Raw genomic sequence first — 20,662 nt, forward strand, 5'->3', positions numbered from 1 at the left:
AGGAACGTGGGGTCGTTTTCCTTTCCTCCTCTCCTGCAGTGTCCCAAAGCACCCGGATACCATGGCACAGATGGGACTGTGTGTGTGTGTGTGTGTGTGTGTGTGTCATTAGACATCTTTGTCATGGCAGATGATGATGAAACACACTTGGGATGGCACCATTGAGGGCACTGCCAAGCACACAGCAGGACAAATACACACTCATTCTCTCTTCTTCACACAGACACACACACACACACACTCTCTCTCCCACATATAGACATATTACAGGCACCCACACATACACACAAACATGCATGCACAGAGTCAACAGGGTGCCCTCGGCAGGGTTCGCTTAGTGTTGAGTGCCAGAGACAGACACGTGGACTCTATTCATCACACATAAACAATGGCCCCATATGGGCAGGCCTATAGTACTCCATTAGCCTACCCACAAACACACTGACACACACTGATGCACACGCAAGTTCCCAACTCACATAAAAACAGATGTATGCCCATTAAAACATTCCTAGAAAGCAAGTCAACAGAAGAATAATACTTTTATTTCAAATATTTTTGGACTTCATGGCTGTTATCATTTGTTCCTGTCCCCTATTATAAAAGAATACATTTCTTGCCTAGTTTTTTTTTGTTCTGTTTGTTTGTTGTTTGTTTTGTTTTTTTCAACATGGTGTATTTTGATGACATTGTCAATAACTCTTTCTTTTAGAAATTTGTCACTTTCAAATACTGAGTAAACACTTGATCATTTTTTTGTATAGTATTCTACTCTGTCACATTGTCACTTGTGTCCTTTTCCTCTTCTCCACTAGATCCTCTTTTCTCTTCCAACTGAGCAGGCTACATGGTCATCCTTCATTTATGGAGGCCTCCCAAGGAGTGCATATGCTCCTCTTCCTATCCAGCTCCTTCTTTTATTTATTTCCCATCTCCTCTTCTCCTTTGTCATCTTCTTTGTTACTTTTCTTCAACTTGTTTCCCCGCCTTCTCTGCTTCCTCCCTGGCTTCTTGCTCCTCATTTCTCCTCCTCCCACCTTTTCTTCCTCCCCATCCTACTCTTCCCCCTCCCTCCCTTTATGCCCCCTTCCCTTCCACTCATCAGTCATTAGCGTTAGCTTCCCCATTGAGAACATATGGTATGATGGATCGTAGGGCTAGCGGCGCTAGCAAGGCTAAGGGCCATTTGCCGGGTGCACTGCGCTGTCGGGGAGCCCTGGGGCCGGCTCTGCAACCTCGACCCCACACGTCTGTTTCAAGACACTCACACAACATGCACACAGCAACACCTATTACAGGATAGGATACTTAACCTTGGCACCACTCATTCTCATTGCACCCTCTCACCATGTCCGGGGCTTTGTGTTTTTAATGATGTCGTGAGAGATTTGAAATTTGTGAAAGAAAGAAAGAAAGAAAGAAAGAAAGAAAAAAAGAAAGAACAATGAAAATGCAAATACAAGAGGACTACATTTAATTCAGTTTAAAGTAAAAAATAGTGATGCATGTAAAATAAATACACAATCAAAAAGTAAGGAGTTAAAGAAATAAGAAAAGGATATAAATAAAGTACAATTTTGTTACAGAAACTAAAGAAATCAATTGTAAGAAAGAATGCAGGCTCAAATTTAAATTAGAAAGAAAGAAAGAAAGAAAGAAAGAAAGAAAGAAAGAAAGAAAGAAACAGATGAGACAGAGAAACAAAGACAGAGATTTTTAAAAATAGTTTAAAAATTCATGAGATAAAGGAAATGGAAATCAGAGAGAGAAGGAGAAAGTAAGTGAGAAAGAAAGCAGGAGAGACTAGTGGTGAAGAGCTAGATGGAGCAGATTAAAGGAGGAGTGAAGGGTATCCCATTGTGCCCAGCTGATAGACTAGGTTAGGCTGATGTGATTATGGGGTCCCTGAAGTGCGATCTATCACACATTACCGTCCACACTGTCAACAACCATACACACACACTGCAGGGGAACAGCAATGCCAGGAGACAGCCGTCTGGCAACAGATACATGTACTGGCTTGCATGCACATGTGCACATGTAGGTATACACACAAGCATCCATACACAAGCACAACAACAATCATACACAACCGCATACACTCACAAGAATACATGCATGTGTAAACACAATGAATTGCATGTACATGTGCACTCATCCAAAAATATGCAACTCGCACATGTGCTCTAGGCCGGATTGTTTGATCATGAGTACAAAGTGTCAAGCAGGTGAAATATAATCAGGGTAAGAAAAGTGATCTCACCCAACCTGTCCCAAAGAAACACAAGTAACAAAAATAAGCTGAGCTATAGGCTATTGTGTTCTTTTCATTTCATTTCCCAGGGTTGAACAAACTGCTCTCCCTCTGTATAGTGTATAGTGTTGGCAGTGTCAGTGTACCCACTCAACCTGAGCTCTGGTATATTTGTGATATTTGATGGAGAGTTTTCTCTTGATCTCTCTTATTTTTTCTTTGGTTGTCAGTGTTGGTCTTTAATCAGAAACAGCTTATTGTGCAACAATGTACGAGAATGCTATGACTACACTGTTTAGCTGATTTCAGCTAGGCTACTCTTATTCACTGTTTCAGTTTGTGTGACTTTGGATGTAAAGCTGCTGTAAATGGGATTTTGGATTTCCAACTCGGGAAACCCCCAATGGTAATATGAAAGAGAAAAAAACTCTGGGGCAGAAGACAGCCATGCATACTGCTTCATCAGCAAAAATCTAGATGTGTTGACCGAGTTTCTCAAATCCTTTACCTCATTTACAGAAACTGGTTTCTCAGTAACACCACTCAGTCATCTTTCTCAAGTGTATCTGACAGAACAGATTTCAGTTCACCAACCAAGCAATGGCTTGCTCTGCGCTTGGGCTTTAATCACATAACTGTGACACAGCCCCTTTTTAGGCCTCAAGTTTTCTTCTAACTTACAAGACCTATATTAATTGTATACTGCGTTGTGAGCCCTGTCAAAATGCGTTAAAGGGCACAGTGTTACTGCAGCTGCACAGATAGTGTGTCACTGATGGGAGACTGCAGCTGCTGCTGACCTGCTGTTTTTGCGATGTGGCTGATGCAAACTTAAAAGTCTAAATAGGTTCACACCTGTGACTTCTCTTAAAATTACCTGGTCAAGTGACACTTGTTATGCCATCTGTAAAGGCCAGCCTAACTCTAATTCTACTCTGGCCAGTTTTAGTCTTTGGGGTATTATTGAGATGGTCTGTAATCCTTTCCTCAGCATCCACAGTTGTTATACAATAACACAAAGTCTGTGCTAAATCCCTCCATTCCAAATCTGCCAGTTTGTTTAACCAGCTTTCATTTCACTTTCAAGTAGATTAAATACTGTTTGTCTTTGGACAAAAGTGCCTCAGTTTTTGTGCAGCATTTCCTCCTGTGTTGTAGGTTCAAGACCAACTTTTAAGCTCTTCATTTGCTCCTCTTTTCTTTTCTCACTGAGGTTGTATGTAAGATGTTTAGCTAAGACTTAGGTGAGATTAGATGATGTTTAAAGGAACGTGTGTGGTGTCTCTGGCCTCCCGTTGCTCACTGACTCTCCCTAAGTCCCCTGCCTCACTGTGCGCGCTTCACTAATCATTTCCCTTTCACACTTTTTCTTTATAGTGTGCAGTTTAACTCTTCAATCTGCCCTTCAACCTACCCCATCTCTCACTGTGGGTGCTACCATAAATGCCCTCCCCACCTCACTTTTTCTTCAAGTGAGTGAATCTTAAAAATGTGTGCATTTCTTTAACTCCTTCCCTTACTCCTTCCCTCTGTCCCAGCCCAGCAGGCCCCATCCAAACGTTCAAGGACAAATCTGAATATCCCTTTTCACCGTTTAAGTGTTAAAAGCCTGGCGGTGCTGGGTGTTATCTTAACGCGCCTTGCCGTGCCATCATCAGAGCGCGTGATGAAAATGGCTGTGATGATGCTAAAAGAAAAAAAGAGGAGGGGGAGGAAAAAGTAATAATCAAATATGTTTTTCAAGGGCACAGTGACCATTTGCTGGAGGGAAATTATCCCAGTAGTTAAGCTAGCTCACTCCGAGCCTGGCGGAGTTGTGAGAGTGGATGCGTCTGTGTGTATAAGTGTGTGGAAGTGTGCATGGTTTATTACTTCAACTTGATGCATGCATGCTCCACTTTCTGAATCTGTTTCCGTATATGCATCTGAATTTTGTTGTATGCAAAGACACATGTGCTGCAAATGTCTTTTCATTGTTTCTACCAAAAGATTCTTAACAGTTTCTGAGTGAGTATTTCTCTCTGTTTGTGTGAGTGTGTGTGTGTTTATCATTGCCAAAAGCCCCTCATCAATGATGGGTAGCAAATGGCCAACAGTAGTGGATTCCAAACAGCAGCGTCTGGCTGCTTTAGAAGATTGAGTGCTCTCTGAACACAGGAAGACATTTCTCTCTCTGTTAATGTATTTATGATGATGGCTTTTCTATTAGGTTTACTTTAATGACTGGCAAGAATAAAACCAGAGGCTGTCAGGAGCACAGAGATGAGGACAGACTGCTGTGTGTGTGTGTGTGTGTGTGTGTGTGTGTGTGTGTGTGTGTGTGTGTGTGTTTCTTTTAAAATTAATTAAAAGACAACTTCCATGTAAGAGCAGGGAGCAAATTGAGCTCACATGCACAACACCTAGACACCTAGACATTTTTACAAAGTTATTACTACAGGATGTAGCTGCAAATATTACATACATACATACACACAGTGGTTAGTGGTTTAATTAGCCTTTAATCAAGTAACAGGGGCATGACATTCCTCTGTTAAGGTTATGTGACAAAAGTCCCCATTGTTGCATTGACTGCAGTTCACTTGCATTAAGAATGATGAAGCACAATGACAATTAAAAACAGAGAATGATGTGATTTGTTGGTAAGCTGCAGCAAATAGTGATGTTTTAAGCCCTGATTTAAATGAGCTGACAGTTTCAGCAGATCAGATGTTCAGGAAACTTGTTCCACATGTCGGGAGCATAGAAACCAAAGGCTGTTTCACCTTGTTGCTTCTGATTCTTGGAACACTGAGTAAACCTATCCCAGATAACCTGCGGGGTCTGGATGTATCATATTGTGTAAGTAGATCAGAAATGCATTTGGACTCAGTGCTTTATAGACAAGTAGTACGATTTTAAAATCTGTCCTTGGACACACAGGAAGCGAGTGCAGTGACTTAAGGACTGGAGTGATGTGGTCCACTTTCTTGGTGTTAGTGAGGACTCTAGCAGCAGCCTTCTGGATGAGCTGCAGTTGTCTGGTTGTTTTTTTTTTTTTTTTTTTACTAAGACCTGTGAAGACACCATTACAATAGTCAAGCCTGCTGAAAATAAATGGATGAAAAAGTTTTTCTCTGTCCTGTTCAGACAGAAATCCTTCAATTCTTGCAATGTTTATCAGATTTGTTGTCGGCTGATTTTGTAATTGTCTTTATGTGGCTGTTAAAATTTAGGTCTATAACTACACCAAGATTTCTGGCTTGATTTGTAATTTTTAGTGTCATGGATTCAAGGTGACCACTGACTTAATCTTTTCTTTTTGGGCCCAGAAACAGTTTTTTTTTTTTTTGTTGTTGTTTTTTTTACAGAAGGCTTAGAAGTATTTATATAGTCATAAAGATGCTAGAGAACCTCTTCCTGCTTGACACTACCCCTAACTCACCAACTCCAAGATTCATGGCCGACAGTGATGGATAACCTGAAGGAAGCGGGCCATGGGTCATTGTGTTGTCAGATGCAATGTCGCTAGCAGAATGTTTAAGGACTGAATAGTTGAGTGCATGTGGGATTACCTGGGAGGTGAAAGTGTCTGCTCTGGAGTGTCCAAGTCAGTCTGCAATAAAACATCCAACCCTTATATTCCTGTGATGGACACAGTGTTTATGTGTGTGTAAGTGAGGAAAAAATGTTTTCTATCCATTGTCATCTGTTTGATCCACTCTAAACTAATGGTATAAATCTCTGAGGCTCAGTGCTTGTGACGTTTTATAAGAGTACAAACAAAACATGAATTTTTGTTGTTGATTATTTTAGTGCACATTCTGTACTAGATGATACAATGTTCTGTTCTTAATTTTAGCAAAACTTACACATCTCTTTGAATTGTTTTATCACCTTGTTTAGTCTTGTAGTTGTTTTCTTCTTTATCACTTTGTCTTTCTTCATCCGAGCCCTTCTCTCTGTTTCTCACAGACACTTTACACACACATGAACAGCTGCTGGCTGTGTCTCACTCTTTAGTGAATCCCTGTAGAGTGGTGAAAATATAAGTGCCACCAAAGCATTTACCTAAGCTCAGCACACACACACACACACACACACATTCAAGTCACATACTTACAAAGATGCGCGTACATACAAATGCACACAATGTCACACACACCCAGCTGGTAATGTTTTGAAATTAGAAATAAAAAAAAATAGACATCAGCAAGACAAGAGGACAACCAGTCAGCTGGGAAAAGAGTAGGTGTGTATGTGTGTGTGTCTGATTATGTGTGCGCTTGCTGCCCCAACATCCACATGTGTGTTTGTCCACAGGGGAACTCTGTGAGAAAGTCAATCCACTGTGATTTCATCTCAATATGGCATATAGTCTCACCCCCTTGGAGCACAAAGTGCACACATGCACACACACAAGCATGTGTTTGTGTGTGTCCAGTGTGTAGTATAGCCCAACCAACAATGGATCTTTGAGGCTGATACCATTTATATATTTTGATGAGAAATTTGTTTACATCAAACACATAGCAACAAACATGTTTGATAAGGAACCTTTAAATTATTTGTGAGTTGGGGCCAAGATGTTTAGCAGGACGTCACTGGGAATGAAATTAGCATCAGAAACAACTGTAAACAACAACTTGCATACAGAAAAAATATATTAGTAGTAGAGTTGAGAGTAAAAGTGGGAGTCAGTTACATAAAAATGCAGTCCATAGAACATTTGAGAAATCTGAACTTTCCGCTCCTGTAGCAAGCACAACATGTGTCTTTGATTGTTAATATAGATACTATATATACAACTGGATTTAGATCAAGTCAAAAACACATTTTCATGTGTTTGAAAAACAAATTAAGTCTTTGGCATTTCTGTTCTGCATTAACATAGTCAACATAGGTGTGTGTGTGTGAGCATGCAGATGTGTGTCCCCAGTCTGTGTCAGTGGAAGATTGTTCAGTGTGTGCATGTGTGTGTGTGCGCTGGTATGCATGCACACCAACTGTGTATGTGCTCACTTGCTCTGCACTTTGTGCCAAACCCCTTGTAATATATTCAGGTATTTAAAAGTGTTTGGTTTGTTTAAAGTTGTGGAGGGGTTTTGGTCTCCTAGAGAGCTCGGATAACCCTAATCCACAACACACATTTTTATCAGTAGTTCATTGGCAGGGCTAAATATTGACTTATCATTAAGTGGAATGACTGAAACCCTAATAATAATTCACGTTGTCTAAGCACCTTGTGTTGACGCGCTGCTCCCGATGCTATTAACGAATGTATGCAAATCCAACATAAATCTGAAGATTAGGCTGAAGCATTCTGCGATGCAAGAGAGAAAACAAGAGGTGTGTGATAAAATGTTGTCAACACATACACACACATGCATACGCTTGCAGAAACGCACACAGCTTATAGAGGAAGAGAAAATAGGAGGTATGTGTGTGTCAAAACATGAACACAAATGTGCAATCATGTCACACACACCCATACACAGATAACGCTCACAAAGACAGGGATTGGATTTCTGCTGAATGTGTGATAATACAATAGTGAAGTTTAGCTGCAGAACAGTAAACAAATGATATAGACCCATGAAGTGAGTTGAGAGAGATAGAGATATGGTGGAGGGAAAAGAGGATAAGAGGGAGGTGGAAACAAGAGGAAGAAAGATGAGGAGAGAAGAGGACGAGAGAGGAACAAGCAGATACATGGTCAGAAGACAAATGTAGGAACTGAGAAATAAGAAGGAGGCAGGAAGAGAGGGTAGAACATGGGTAACCTCAAAAAGGTAGCTAGACAAAGACAGACAGCTGCAGAGATAGGGAGTTATTGGTTGACACAGAAGTTAGTGATGCAGGAAGAAAAGAATATTCAGAGGAATCAGGGGGAGGGAGGACAGGAGACAGGAGATAACTTCTGGACTTCAGGTTACAAGTGATAAAGTTGTCATTTCCTAGAGAGAATCATGATATGCCGTGTTTGAACAGAGCCATGTGAGATGATTCAGAGAAAGACAGTTTCTAGAGCGTAGATGCAGGAATGAGACACAGACACAAATGAGTAAAGACTGAGTTGTAGAGGGCCTGGTGTCCGGATGGCAGTAGAGGTGAGGATGCCGAGAGGACGAGGGATAAGTGGAGAGAAGCTATTTTGGAAAAGTGTTGAGCTGTTTATTTGCACGTCATTGAAGCTGAAGTAAGGCGCTGGGGGAATTGGCCACCAAGCCCCTGCTCTGCAACAGCTGCCGCTGCTAAGTGAGTTACTAGCCGTCAGACTCCCTTTATGTCACACAATCACACACACATACACATGCATTTTCTTGTCACATGGTGCCTGTGATGGATACGGCGAGGATGTAATGCACTGCAGCAGCGTAGTAGAAAATATGTGCCATTCTCCACTTTTGGCCTTTAAGTGAAATGATTGCTTAAATTAACAGCATTTCCTCTGTTCAAAGAATGAATGCTGATTAGGGTGTTAAACAATAAGTTATTTATCACTCCACAACTAGCTGCAGCCCCATTAAAGGCTGAGGCCATGATACAGAGCAATGACTTAGTGTAATGTCTGCTGTCAAATAAAATGGGCACCACAGCTGGGGGTAGATAGCGCCACAGATCAGCATGTCATCAACTGTTAGGATAAATTTGCTAAATACCTGATGAAAGTTACATCATTATAACTGTAAACTAAACAAAATCCTAAGCAGTCATTCAGTCTGATTCAAAATGAGAAGCTTTTACTTCTCATTAAAATACGATTTGTCCTCCGTCCATCATTACAGTTGTGATATTTTAGCTGTGCCACGCCATGCTCATTTTTATTTTTAATGCATCCTCACCGCATGTGGTTGCTGACTCAGTAATATAGCAGGGCAATAATATTACCATAATCCTTTGCAAGGCCAAAGCATGACAGTCCTGGCCCTCAACTAAACTGTGCTGATGTCACAGTAACCAAACTGGTTGAACCTGTGTAATTACGAGGAAAGAAGGCATCACATTTACTCAGTGTCCACAGCTTTTGTTAGTTTTGTGGATAAGAGCTGCTGCCATTTTTATTTCACCCTGTCCATGACCAAACTTTTAATCTAACACAAACAAGCATCACTGTTTCCATCCAACTTCCTTCCTATGTTGGGGTGTTACATTTGTATCGCCAGCTTCTTCATCAGAGAGGTCTTCAACCATCAAAGCACAGCAAGGCTTTTATTATGAAGCAAACCCCTGCAGGAGGTGTTGACAGTCACCTGCGAGCTCATAGTTTGATAGAGAATATGTTCACACCCAGATGTGGACATTTATTGTTTTTAATATATTTTATATAAGAACAAATTTAAATCAATTTGATGCAGCTGTGAGTAAACTGGTTACACCACAGTTGTGAAATAATGCTAATGCTTAAAGTGCTTAAACAATGTTTAACATAATGCTTATTATTTCAATACACAGTCCCTTAGGGGTTAAGACAGCAACAACATATGAAATGTAATCACACACATGTAATCTACTAAATGAATATGTAATTTATACTGTAGGTCCAGCATAACACAGGCGGCACACTTTTAGGGCAAATTCACCCATTTTGTGATTACTGCCTGCATCCATTTAAAAATGTATATGCATGTGTCATTGGAGTAACTGTCTGTGTTTTCTGAAAAGGTTATTTAGATATGTAACATTTGCATTCTACTAGGCCATTATTCTCTTCCGATTCCTTGTTTAGCAGAGTAACTTTCCAATTTCTAAACAGAATAAGAGCCTGTCAAAGGCTCTCTAGACCAGAGCGTTATTTTCTCCACCAAGAATCTAAAACAGTTTTAATTTGTCAGTCATTCAAAATGATTCAAGTTATTTAGATTTGAAGTACTAAGTGGAGAAGGTGAAGAAAGATGCTTGAAATTTGATATACACCTGCAAAACATTTACACGGAAATGGAGTGATATCATGTATTTTAAATGTCACCTTGCTGCTGAAGGTGAAGTGGTGGCAGACAGACATCACCTATCACTGTCAGAGATGGCAGCTCTCAGAAAAACACACTTCCTCTCCCCCTGCACTTTTCTGACGGCGTAGCCTGAATATTGCTGCTGTATAGAGAGATGAATACAGGAGAGGAAAAGAGGCATGCAGCGGAGGAGGGAGGGAAGAGGAGAGGAGGATGTATAGAGGGGTTGATAAGAGAAAATGCACACAAATATTCAGAGCAGCTTAAATACTCTATCTGTCCAGATGGGGAAATAGAGATCGAAGAGAGAAGGGACGGGGAGTTTGGGAAGTGAAAGTAGAGACAACACAGTGCAACGTTGACTGAATATTTTTACAGTGTGGAGAGAAGACGAGTGTGAAACATGAGGAGGTGAAGAGAAAGGAACAGAGGATTTGGAGGGAGAAGGACGGGTGAAAAAGGGAAGGAGGCAGAATAAAAGGATGAGTAGTATTAGAGGATGCCCTGTATGGAGAAGCAGAGCAGCAGAGCATAAGTAGAGTTGACAAAGAAAAGAACAATGTGAAAGATGTGAAAAATAATTTAAAAAATAAAATAATCATTTCCTGCTATCGTAAGATTCAAAATGAAAATGCAACGAAAACAATAATATGTTGCATATTTTCTTGTGTTCAGGATTTGTCTGCTGTGGTCAAGACTATATAAACTCTTCAACCTCTCTTTGCTGTGTGGGCAAAGACGGGTATCCCACAATGCACCCTGCTGGCAATGCCACAGTGACACTGCAGTGCTGTGGGTCAAAGGTCATACATCAGGAAGAGGAATGCTGCAATGGGATTGGCTACGACCCCCATAGACATGTGTGTGCTGATCGGCCAACCCCCGGCTTGTCAATACTGGTATGTGAGACATGTTTGTCTGTCTGTCTCTGTGTTTAATGCTAATATGCTAATGCTAATAAATGAATGTTTTCTTAAAGATAGTGAAAGCCTCTCTGTATACCACATTGTGCATCTGTTAAGAGACATTTCAATCAAGTTGTAAGTTTTACTTTATGTTTTTACCCATGTCCACTGGATGTGGTTGTGTCTTAGTCGTGCCTCAGGTCATCACAACTCAGCTGCAGTTTGAATTTACACTAGTAGTGCTGTGCTTTAGCAGCCACCTTTCCATTGTGTGTGGTGTTGATTTGCCAACATTTGTGTGTTTTACATCCACCATCGACTACATATACACACAGGCTGTATTTTACTCATTTTAGTTACTGTCTCGTCTTTATTGTGTGTCTGTATTTCCTGCATAGAGTATATTAGTCATAGGAAAACTAACATGTTCCACTCTTTCTTTGCAGAGGAGAAGTGACATATATAGAAAACAAAACCTAAATTTGCTACATACACAGAAAGACAAAGTCAGTAATAATTGAAATATATTGATATATTCATGTATATCGATTGACAATAAAAACAGCAATTAAATTCACAAGTCCCTCCCACCCCTCAGAACTGTAAGATAGTAGACTACATAAAAAAACCCAGGGATTGCACAGCTATCGGACTTTGGCAGAATTTCTTGCCCCCTCTCTCTCTTTCTTTCTCTCTCTCTCTTTCACTTTCTCTTCTCTCTCTCTCTCTCTCTCTATCTCTCTCTCTCTTCTTCTTCTGACTCTCTCTCTCTCTCTCTTCATCTCTCTCTAAAACTCACACACATTGTCACATCAGGCGTTGGGGACTGGGCCATCTTCCATTTATCAACTGGGGTCATGTGGTGTTTGTGTGTTCCTAAGTCAGCATGAGAAAAGCACACGCATACGCACATACACACACGGAGACACACACACACGCACACAGGGACAAAGGGTAGGAACTCTCATTAGCTCTAATGATGTCATTAAGGACCATGCATACCACACACATACACGCAATCACACAGATAGTTACATTCTACAAGTAAAGGTATGTGTTAGAAACAGACGCTGCAGAATTTACACAATTTTTACAGTTCAACCATAGAGACTATTCATTTAAAGAAAGTAAAGATCTTTAACCTCATAGTTCCACTTTGCTCCCTTTTTATATCCCGCTCCCCTGACTTCACTGTATAATTGCTCTCATACTATTTAACTTCTCCGTCTTCCCACCCCATCCCCTCTTCATTCTCTCCGTCTCTCCCTCCTTCCTCTGTCCAGCACCAGTGTCTGCAGGGCTCCGTGTGTCCTGTAGCTGCAGCATCTACAGCTTACTGTGGCTCCTGTGACCTCGATCCATCTATGACCGCCTGCACATGGGTCCTGTCTGCACACACACACGCTGACATACCCTCCATCATATATTCACCTTCCATCAGCACCACACAGGAACCTCTCACAATGGGCCTGTCTACAGATACAAACAGAAGTGACACACAAAAAATCGCAGACATATACACTCACACACACACTGAGAACATGCAGTATGAGGGAAACCTGTGTCCGTCACATGAGGAGGTCGTGTACAGCGGAGATGCCAGCAGATATACCTATACAGGTAATTAGTGAGTTTGTATGTGCGTGTATAATGTTTGTGTGTCTGTGTGTTTTCAGTGGAAAAACAGGCAGTAATTTGGGCAAAATGAGTCCTCCTGTGAGCTACCTCTTCAAGTTACTGAAGAGCTTCAATTTGTAGTTTCAAGTACCAAGTCAAGCTCCCTGGGTGAAATCACACAAGTAGCTTCTGTAGACCCTTCACCTCAGATAAATTGTTCTTTTACACGTTGCAGTAAAAAAAATGAGGACAAAATGATTGCCTCAGTTCAGCAGCATTGCCCTTCTGGTCAGTTAATCAATCAATAATATTTTCAATCAAATATGTGTTCAATAATATTTTCTGTGATGTGAGCTTGTCTCTGTATGACTGATGTTTTTGTGTTTTAAACAGCCATTACAGTACCTAATACATAATAGGGGTGTTGTAATGCAGCGGTATTGATGATAATAATAATGATTATACACATATGATAATGTCTGGATGGCAGCCTTGTGGATCTTTTGTTCATTAATGGTTATCTGGTTTCCGTTTCACTATCCATTATTGTAATTGTTGTATTTGTAGCTATTGTAGTTATGGTTACAGGCTCTTGCCAAAATTATTATTATTTTTGTGATTATTGTAATTATTGTAATTATTATTTTAAATATTTCTACAGATATCGCAATAATATTATTATCTGGAATTCTTTTAGCCATGATTATCATGTTGTGAAAATCTAATATCGTGATGGCCTTACAGCAGAATTTATCGTGAAACACATGGCTCATAGAAATTGAGAACCTACAGAAACCAATTCTGCATTTACTCTAAATGTGTCAGCCACTGCAATCAACGGGTTTAAGAGACAGATGCCTTTCCACACACTCACACACACACACACACCAAGGCAGCTGTTGCAATGTACATTAATAGCTGTAACGTGGTAACTCTCTCTGTGCTGTACACTTGCGTGTCATTAAAACTTAGAGATGGGTGTTTAAAAGCCATTTCAATGTTCTGTACTATTTATCAGCCCAAAGGGAGAATGTGTGTGTGTGTGTGTGTGTGTGTGTGTGTGTGTGTGTGTGTGTGTGTGTGTGTGTGTGTGTTGATGTTTGTGTGTGTGTGTGTGTCAGGGTTTTTAGTCTGTCCACACTAGATGTAGCACTGGGTAGTTACATCTGGTTAATCAAGACTAATTGTGGTTGTGTTGTGGGTGGTTATAAATACATGTGTTTTGTGTGTGTTTATGTCCATTTAGTTACTATTTAGGTGAATGTGGTTGTGTGTATGTGTTTCTTTTACTTTGTGTGTGTGTGTGTGTGTTGGTATGTGTGTGTGTGTGTGTGTGTGTGTGTGTGTGTGTTAGAGAGGTGGGAGTGGGGGGGGCATGGGGTGGTTAGGATAAGAGTTTCTAGGTGATGCTGTGACACCATCTGGGCAGAGGCACATAAAGCTGTCGCCACCCACCATACACCAGATGTTTCTCATGCACACACACAGACACTCACACACACTCACACACACAACATGATGCCATACTTCTCTGGGAGAAAAAACTGAGGTAGATATCACATAGCGCCACATGTGCACTGAATGTTTTAAATACATATTGCATTGTCACACACAACTGATGTAGTACTTTATGCTTTTTGGAATTAGAATCTCAGTGTTGTATGTACATGAGTGTGTCACTGTGTGTGCTTTGCTGCTTCAGTTATCACAGTAGTAAAGACAAGAGTCCCAGACTGGTGGTTAAAACACGGTCTCATTTACAGCAGTAGTCCCCTAACACTACTAAAAATAATGCACATATGTGTGTGTAATTGTGTGCACGAGCATCTGTATGTATATATGCTCCTGTATGTATACCTCACCAGAAGGGTTGTAACAACCTATCTCCCAGAATGCCTCAGTCACGTCCTGACATCTACAACTATGCACCGGTGGTAGTGTATATATTTGGTGTTGTGAATGTTGTGTATGTTCATATAACGTGTGTACGTTGGCAATCCAGCTCCCAGTGCAGTTGCAACAATGGAAATGTAGTTAGCGTTTTCATTTGGATAAGTACATCTGCCATGAATAGCATATACTGCACACAAATCCATCAGAATTATTTTGCTACATGCCGTTTTTGAATTTGTAATGTGCTTGGTGAGGACTACACAGTACATTTTGAATCCCTTCTCTCTGTGTTGGAGCCACGTCACATACTACAGCAACTTATTCCCATTCACAAACATCATTCATTAAAATTAAAGAAATGCACCAGAGAAATCAAATATCAGGAGATGCAAACTCCATGTAGTGATGTTTATTATTTTTAATTTACTGATTTATATTAACTGCAGTAAAAGGAGGTGTCTTTTCTATCAGTCCTTTATTTTTAAATGAAAATATGAGCTTTTTCAGGCAGAACTTTTTACAACACAATTGCTTGCATATTGAAATTAGAGCTTAGACTACTGTATGGGGGAACTGTATTAATCACAGATAGGGTTATGGTGTTTGTAAATGATGATATTCATTAACTAATGTATAGACAATCTTACTGACTGAAAATTGTTGGTTATTTTCTTGCATCCCATCCTACTTTATTCCATGCTGCTCCCCTTCCTCTGTTCTTACTCTTAAATAGACTTTAACCTAGAGCCCTTCACCACCTATGAGTATAGAGTGAGGGGCTGGAACAGCTTTGGACGAGGCTCCAGTGATGTAACAACAGTGACCACCAGTGAAGAGAAACCATGGGGCGTGGCACCCCCCCGCTGGAGTCGCCTTGGTGAACGAGATGACATCGTCCAGTTGCAATGGCAAGCACCTGCCAGGCCTAATGGTGTGTATATGTGTGTCACTAGTGTTTGGATGTTAAACTACTGATAAAAAGCCTTCTCGTAGATAATTTAATTAACTTCAGTAGAGGGATATTGATGATCAATGTGGATGTAGAGTCAAAGATAGATATTGAGAAATATTTGACATTTATGTCTAAAATTTAACCACTTTTTCCATTTTACCAGGGGACATCATCCACTATGTTGTACTGCGGGATGGACAAGAGCGTTACCGTGGTGATGAACATAGTTTCACTGATGTGGGTGGGATCAGGCCTTTTCAGGAATACAGCTACCAGCTGAGGGTCTGTAACCGGGCTGGTTGTACTGACAGTACACAGGTAAGACTTTGTATTGTTGTGTCAGTGCTATTGTAGTTTTGCTGTGTCAGACTAACATTTTTTATGTTGCATCACAGTATGAGCTCATTAGCAGCGTGTGTGGCTAACCTTATGACTACCTGTCCGTCACATATGATGCCATGTCTGCATCAGTATTGAAGTTTTTAGGGGAATTTCAGGAATGTCTGTTCTGTTGACTCCAGTGTTGTGCTATTTGATGGTCTCTGTCTAGCTAGCCTTACATGTAGATCTCTGTCTCTTTCACACACCAACTCATGCACATACACACACACTTTCCAAAACGTTACTCTGTTGTAGCACTCCTTTTCATAGAGACATTATTCCCCTGTATGATTAGTTGATGGCTCCTATAAAGATGGACTGAGCTTCACTGAACTAAGCACCACTTTACTCTGTAGTTTAGTTCAGTCTTTTAATTTAAGCGTACCACCTGAAGGAAAAGAAGGAGGTCTAAAAAAAGTGTGTTAGTGTGTATACGTGTGTGTGTGTGTGTGTGTGTGTGTGTGTGTTAGAGAGAACATATCTCCCTCCTTTAATAGCTATTTGCACTATCTGATGGATGAAAGGAGAAAATATATATGTTGATGCTGTTAGGCCAGTGTCTTGTCAGAGTTTTGTTTTGTTTTTTTCTTGTCAAGGAACAAAAATCATCTTCATCGCCACTTATAATAAAATAATCAATAAATTTACCATAATAGTTGACAATGTTATTCTTACTCTCCTACACACCTCTCTGAATACAAATGTGCAAACATTACTTTTTCTTTTCTCTATCAAGGAGAACTTACAGGGACATGCAACTTTTTACTTCACACTAGGTAAATTTACAGTAACCTTGCAGCACTGGTCTTTTGCCGCTCCTCTGATCCATTGTTTGGTCAGGACCTTTCAGCTAAATGCCCTTTCACCCTTTGTAAAAGCCGCCTCAGATTCTGATGTCTAAACACTGTTTGCATCATAATTCAGGTACATAGTTGCTGTACAAGTGATATTTCACAAATTCTAAATCTGTCTGACTTTTGTTGCTTAGAAATTACAGTGTGTGATGTTTCCACACTGTGTGAACTCTGTACTGTTCCCGTGTCGGAACAAGTTGTTATTTAGCCTTGTTTCCGCTCTCCCCCTATACGCAAGGCGCTGGATTTGCTGAGCCTACCTGATGTTTGTGATAGCGTCCATAATAGCTTCACACAGAACTCCCCCCTGCTATCTTTCTGGCTGTAGCCGAGCTGATATCACCACAACAATTAATTTCTCCAGCTTAGAGGTGATGAAAGCCCACGTTGAAAACTGTCTTTGTGGCTTTTTTTAAAGCTAATTTAACATCTCATTATTTTGATTAGCACATTCTTACGTAAAGAGGAAGCCTGCAGCTGTGTCAATGGAGGGGTGGATTGATGATAGAGGGGGAGATGGAGGTACAGTTTGTTGCACTAGTTGTGACGGGTTGATAGATAAACAGATGATGGATGGATTAATGTATACAATAAATGAATGTTGGGGAGAATGATGACATGGATGAAATAGGAATGAATGGATGCAGGACACAGATAAAAGAAGAAGTGGTAAATTTAAGAGAGATATAGAGAGAAAGAAGGATGTATAACAATTCTCATGTGTACATCGTGCTTGTGTTTTAAGCATTCATTTTTCAGCATCTGAAAATGTATTACATTTGGCAAAATCAATATAATATGTTGATTTGTAAATATATTTGGCTGGCTTTCTCAAAGGCATCTTCAAGTATCAGTGGACGTCCTATGATTAAGTGCCACATGTAAGTAGATAGTAGTCTAGGTCTATATTCATTACTCTTGTAATTTTTAGAGTGAGAGCAGCCAGACCCATGCAAGAGTATAGCTCAAGTCAGTAAACTTGAGCAAAATCCAATGCTAAGGTGACCTGTCAATCACTACACAACATAACACATAGCATAAGTTGTCCATTTATTTCAAAGCTGCATAAAAAGATTTGTGACCACTAGACAGCAGAAAGAAACTTTCACCAACAAGGCAATGTACCACATTGCCTATCAAGGTAACAGGGCTAATCATTCAGCTTACTTAATCATCTCATGCAAACATAGCAGTTGAGTAACAAGCATTGTCATTTCATTGTCACCATGTTTCTGGCTATACTGTATTAAACAATAAGCTCAATTCACTTAAACTTAGCTGTAGTTTATGAAGACAAAAGATATTTTGGTTCTTCACTCTATAGGATTAGCTCATTTACTTACTCAGGTTGGATGGTGTAGGCTGGTGTGCTAAGTGTCTGAGTTTGTTTGCTGTAAACTTCTGAGTTAGGTTTTACATAGGGAGTTGCTAAGAACTAAAACAAAGAGCTAAAATCATTGTAAAGCTGCAGATGAAAACAGTTTAAGAGCAGAATTAGCTGCTAATTCTCAGTGAGGTGTATGGTAGGAATAGTGAAGTATTTATTAAGTGAATTCATTTGTTCTTTTTATCTGTGGTCTAGTTTTATTTTGTTCGAGTGTGCAATTATCGAATGGCAGAAAGCATAATAAAAAGGTGCCCGCCTGACTGACCAAAACATAGCACTGCAGAACAACATGAGTCAAAATAGCCACCCACGGTAGCGGCTTGGTGGCGGCTAGGCATGCTGGAGTACATCATCGCGACACCCCTCGACACTTCGCACCGCTGTCCAGTTTCCACTTTTTTCCAGGGAAAAGGTTGTTTTTACTTCTCAGCTCCCATAGCAGCTTGACTTCCCTCTCCTCATCTCTTGCTGTCGCTGTCTGTCGCGAGCAATGGATGAGGAGAGGCGACCTGTTGAGATAGAGAAATATGAAGAGCTGTATGACCCATAATGTCCACACAAATGATTTTAAGTTAATCTTTGCACATTGTCCCGCTCTGTCTGATGCTTGGCAATTGAAAATAAGTCAAATATAGGAACAGCCTGGCTGGAAACTTTCTCCATTTAGCAGAGAACTACATTAACCAACAGGAGAACACTGTATGCATATACAGTGGGGTGGTGACTGTACACTAGTAAAGCCATACACAGTTACACCACAAACTCTATCTTGTCTTCCATGTTCTCTCTGTGCACTTCTGTGTCTCACGCATACATATGTTCAGTCAAACAAGCACACACTCCTAGCAGAGGGTGGAAGGGGAGTGAGTTGGAATTAGTTTGTACACCAGTGAAAATTGGCCAAACAGTCCCAATTATGGGCTAACTTGGGCTAACCTAATACACCACTGCAATTACCTGGCATCAGCCCCCTCACACACACACACACACAGGCACACACAAACACACACCTGCTGTGACAACAGAAGGTGCTGATCTAATACGGTTGGTCACTTAGAGAGGAAGGAACAGCGATTGGTCCTCTTCTGTCTTCGCATCCTTTCATCCTGTTCTTTCTGCTATTTGTCTCCTGTCATTCCCCATCTTAATGCTGCACTGTCCAGTTCCTCCCAACTGTTGTCTCTTACCTTTTTTAACCTCTCTCATCCTCACTCCTCACTATCCAAACACAAGTTTCTCTTTTACAACAACTGTCATCTGGTGTCCAGTATTCCCCCTTCTCTGTTTTCTGAATGCCTCTCACAATCTCATTTTCTTCTGTCCCCCCATGTTTCCATTCCTTTGAATACAAAAAGAAGGGCTGGATGAACAGTATCCAAGTGAAACATGCTTTTTTCATGTATGCAGCTTTTTTATTAAGTGTGTGAAGTGTAACCATCTGCACTGTATTTTTCTGAGCCATTAATGTTTCTGGCCGTGTCATGTTTACATGATTATACATTTGTATATATTTGGTCTACCCTGTCAGTAAACTGTAAGATGCACAGATCAATCATCTTAAATCAAACAGGATTAAATACGGATAGGTAGCATCGGTAGGGAACCCAGTTTACCTAGGTCCATCTATCTCAATAGCTCCCGCATTTGACTTTTATTTCCCTGCATCCATGTGCTACTCAACACTGGGTCCTAAACTCTGTAAGTCAGAGTTGAGTTGTCCACCAAAGCACTTTAAGTTAAGTTTACTTAGGTGGTTATATGGCTTTTATTTTGTTTACATTTGAGCAAAAATCTTGACGGGTATCTGAGCTGAAAGCACACTGAAACACTCACTTCCCCCGCATCTTCCTTAGCTGCTTCTTCTCTGCCGCCTTTGCTGTTTCCTCTCCTCCACCTCTTTGTGTTTGTGTGTGTATACCTGCATGTACCTGGGTGTGTTGATGTGTGTGCACGTGCATGTGTGTCTCCTTAGTTGTAGTAGCAGTGTTCTAATTGCATAGCACTGTGCGGGACAGGTGGGGGAAGTGCTAGTGACAGTCTATTAAGGCAGGATATCCCTGTTGCCATTAACAGCAGATTGCCCTGTGATTCTGTGGTCTCCACATTCACCCAGCGTTCACAGGGGCCCACAGATACTACACTAGGAATTTACAATAAGATGGTCACTCACAACACTGTACGAAAAAGCAGCATTTTTTTTTTGTTTGACTTAAGCCTAACAGGGGGATTGTTTGTTGTTTTGTTATATTTTTTACTTTTAGTAGTAGTGATAGCTTGTAATACTAGCGACTGGAACACCCACAGCCAACATATTTAAAGTGCTTCTTACAGGTGGCCTGGCAGAAACAACTTTCAACAGGATTCTTTGTCATGCAGAAATGCTAAAACAAGACAGTAGGTCATTTAAGGCAGGGTATTTGTGTTGCCATCAGAATGGGTGATAGAACAGCACTTTCCTTAAACTGGAAACAACAAACCGTTAATGTCC

The 20,662-nt window shown here is 40.6% G+C and overlaps 1 protein-coding gene across 2 annotated transcripts in view; it reads left to right on the forward strand.

Annotated features, from left to right (window-relative positions):
- Window positions 1-20,662, forward strand: part of ush2a (Usher syndrome 2A (autosomal recessive, mild)) — a 208,550-nt gene that overhangs the window by 135,313 nt on the left and 52,575 nt on the right. For both annotated transcript variants that reach the window (XM_071488074.1, XM_071488073.1), the window contains 4 exons: window positions 10,861-11,084; window positions 12,374-12,710; window positions 15,334-15,531; window positions 15,716-15,870. In XM_071488074.1, coding sequence (XP_071344175.1) covers window positions 10,861-11,084; window positions 12,374-12,710; window positions 15,334-15,531; window positions 15,716-15,870 — 914 coding nt within the window. The remainder of the gene's footprint in view (window positions 1-10,860; window positions 11,085-12,373; window positions 12,711-15,333; window positions 15,532-15,715; window positions 15,871-20,662) is intronic.

Source organism: Trachinotus anak, unplaced genomic scaffold (assembly GCF_046630095.1).
Source record: "Trachinotus anak isolate AG129_WGS33_773 ecotype Australia unplaced genomic scaffold, CSIRO_AGI_Tana_v1 ptg000011l, whole genome shotgun sequence".
In the NCBI taxonomy this organism is placed as follows: Eukaryota; Metazoa; Chordata; class Actinopteri; order Carangiformes; family Carangidae; genus Trachinotus; species Trachinotus anak.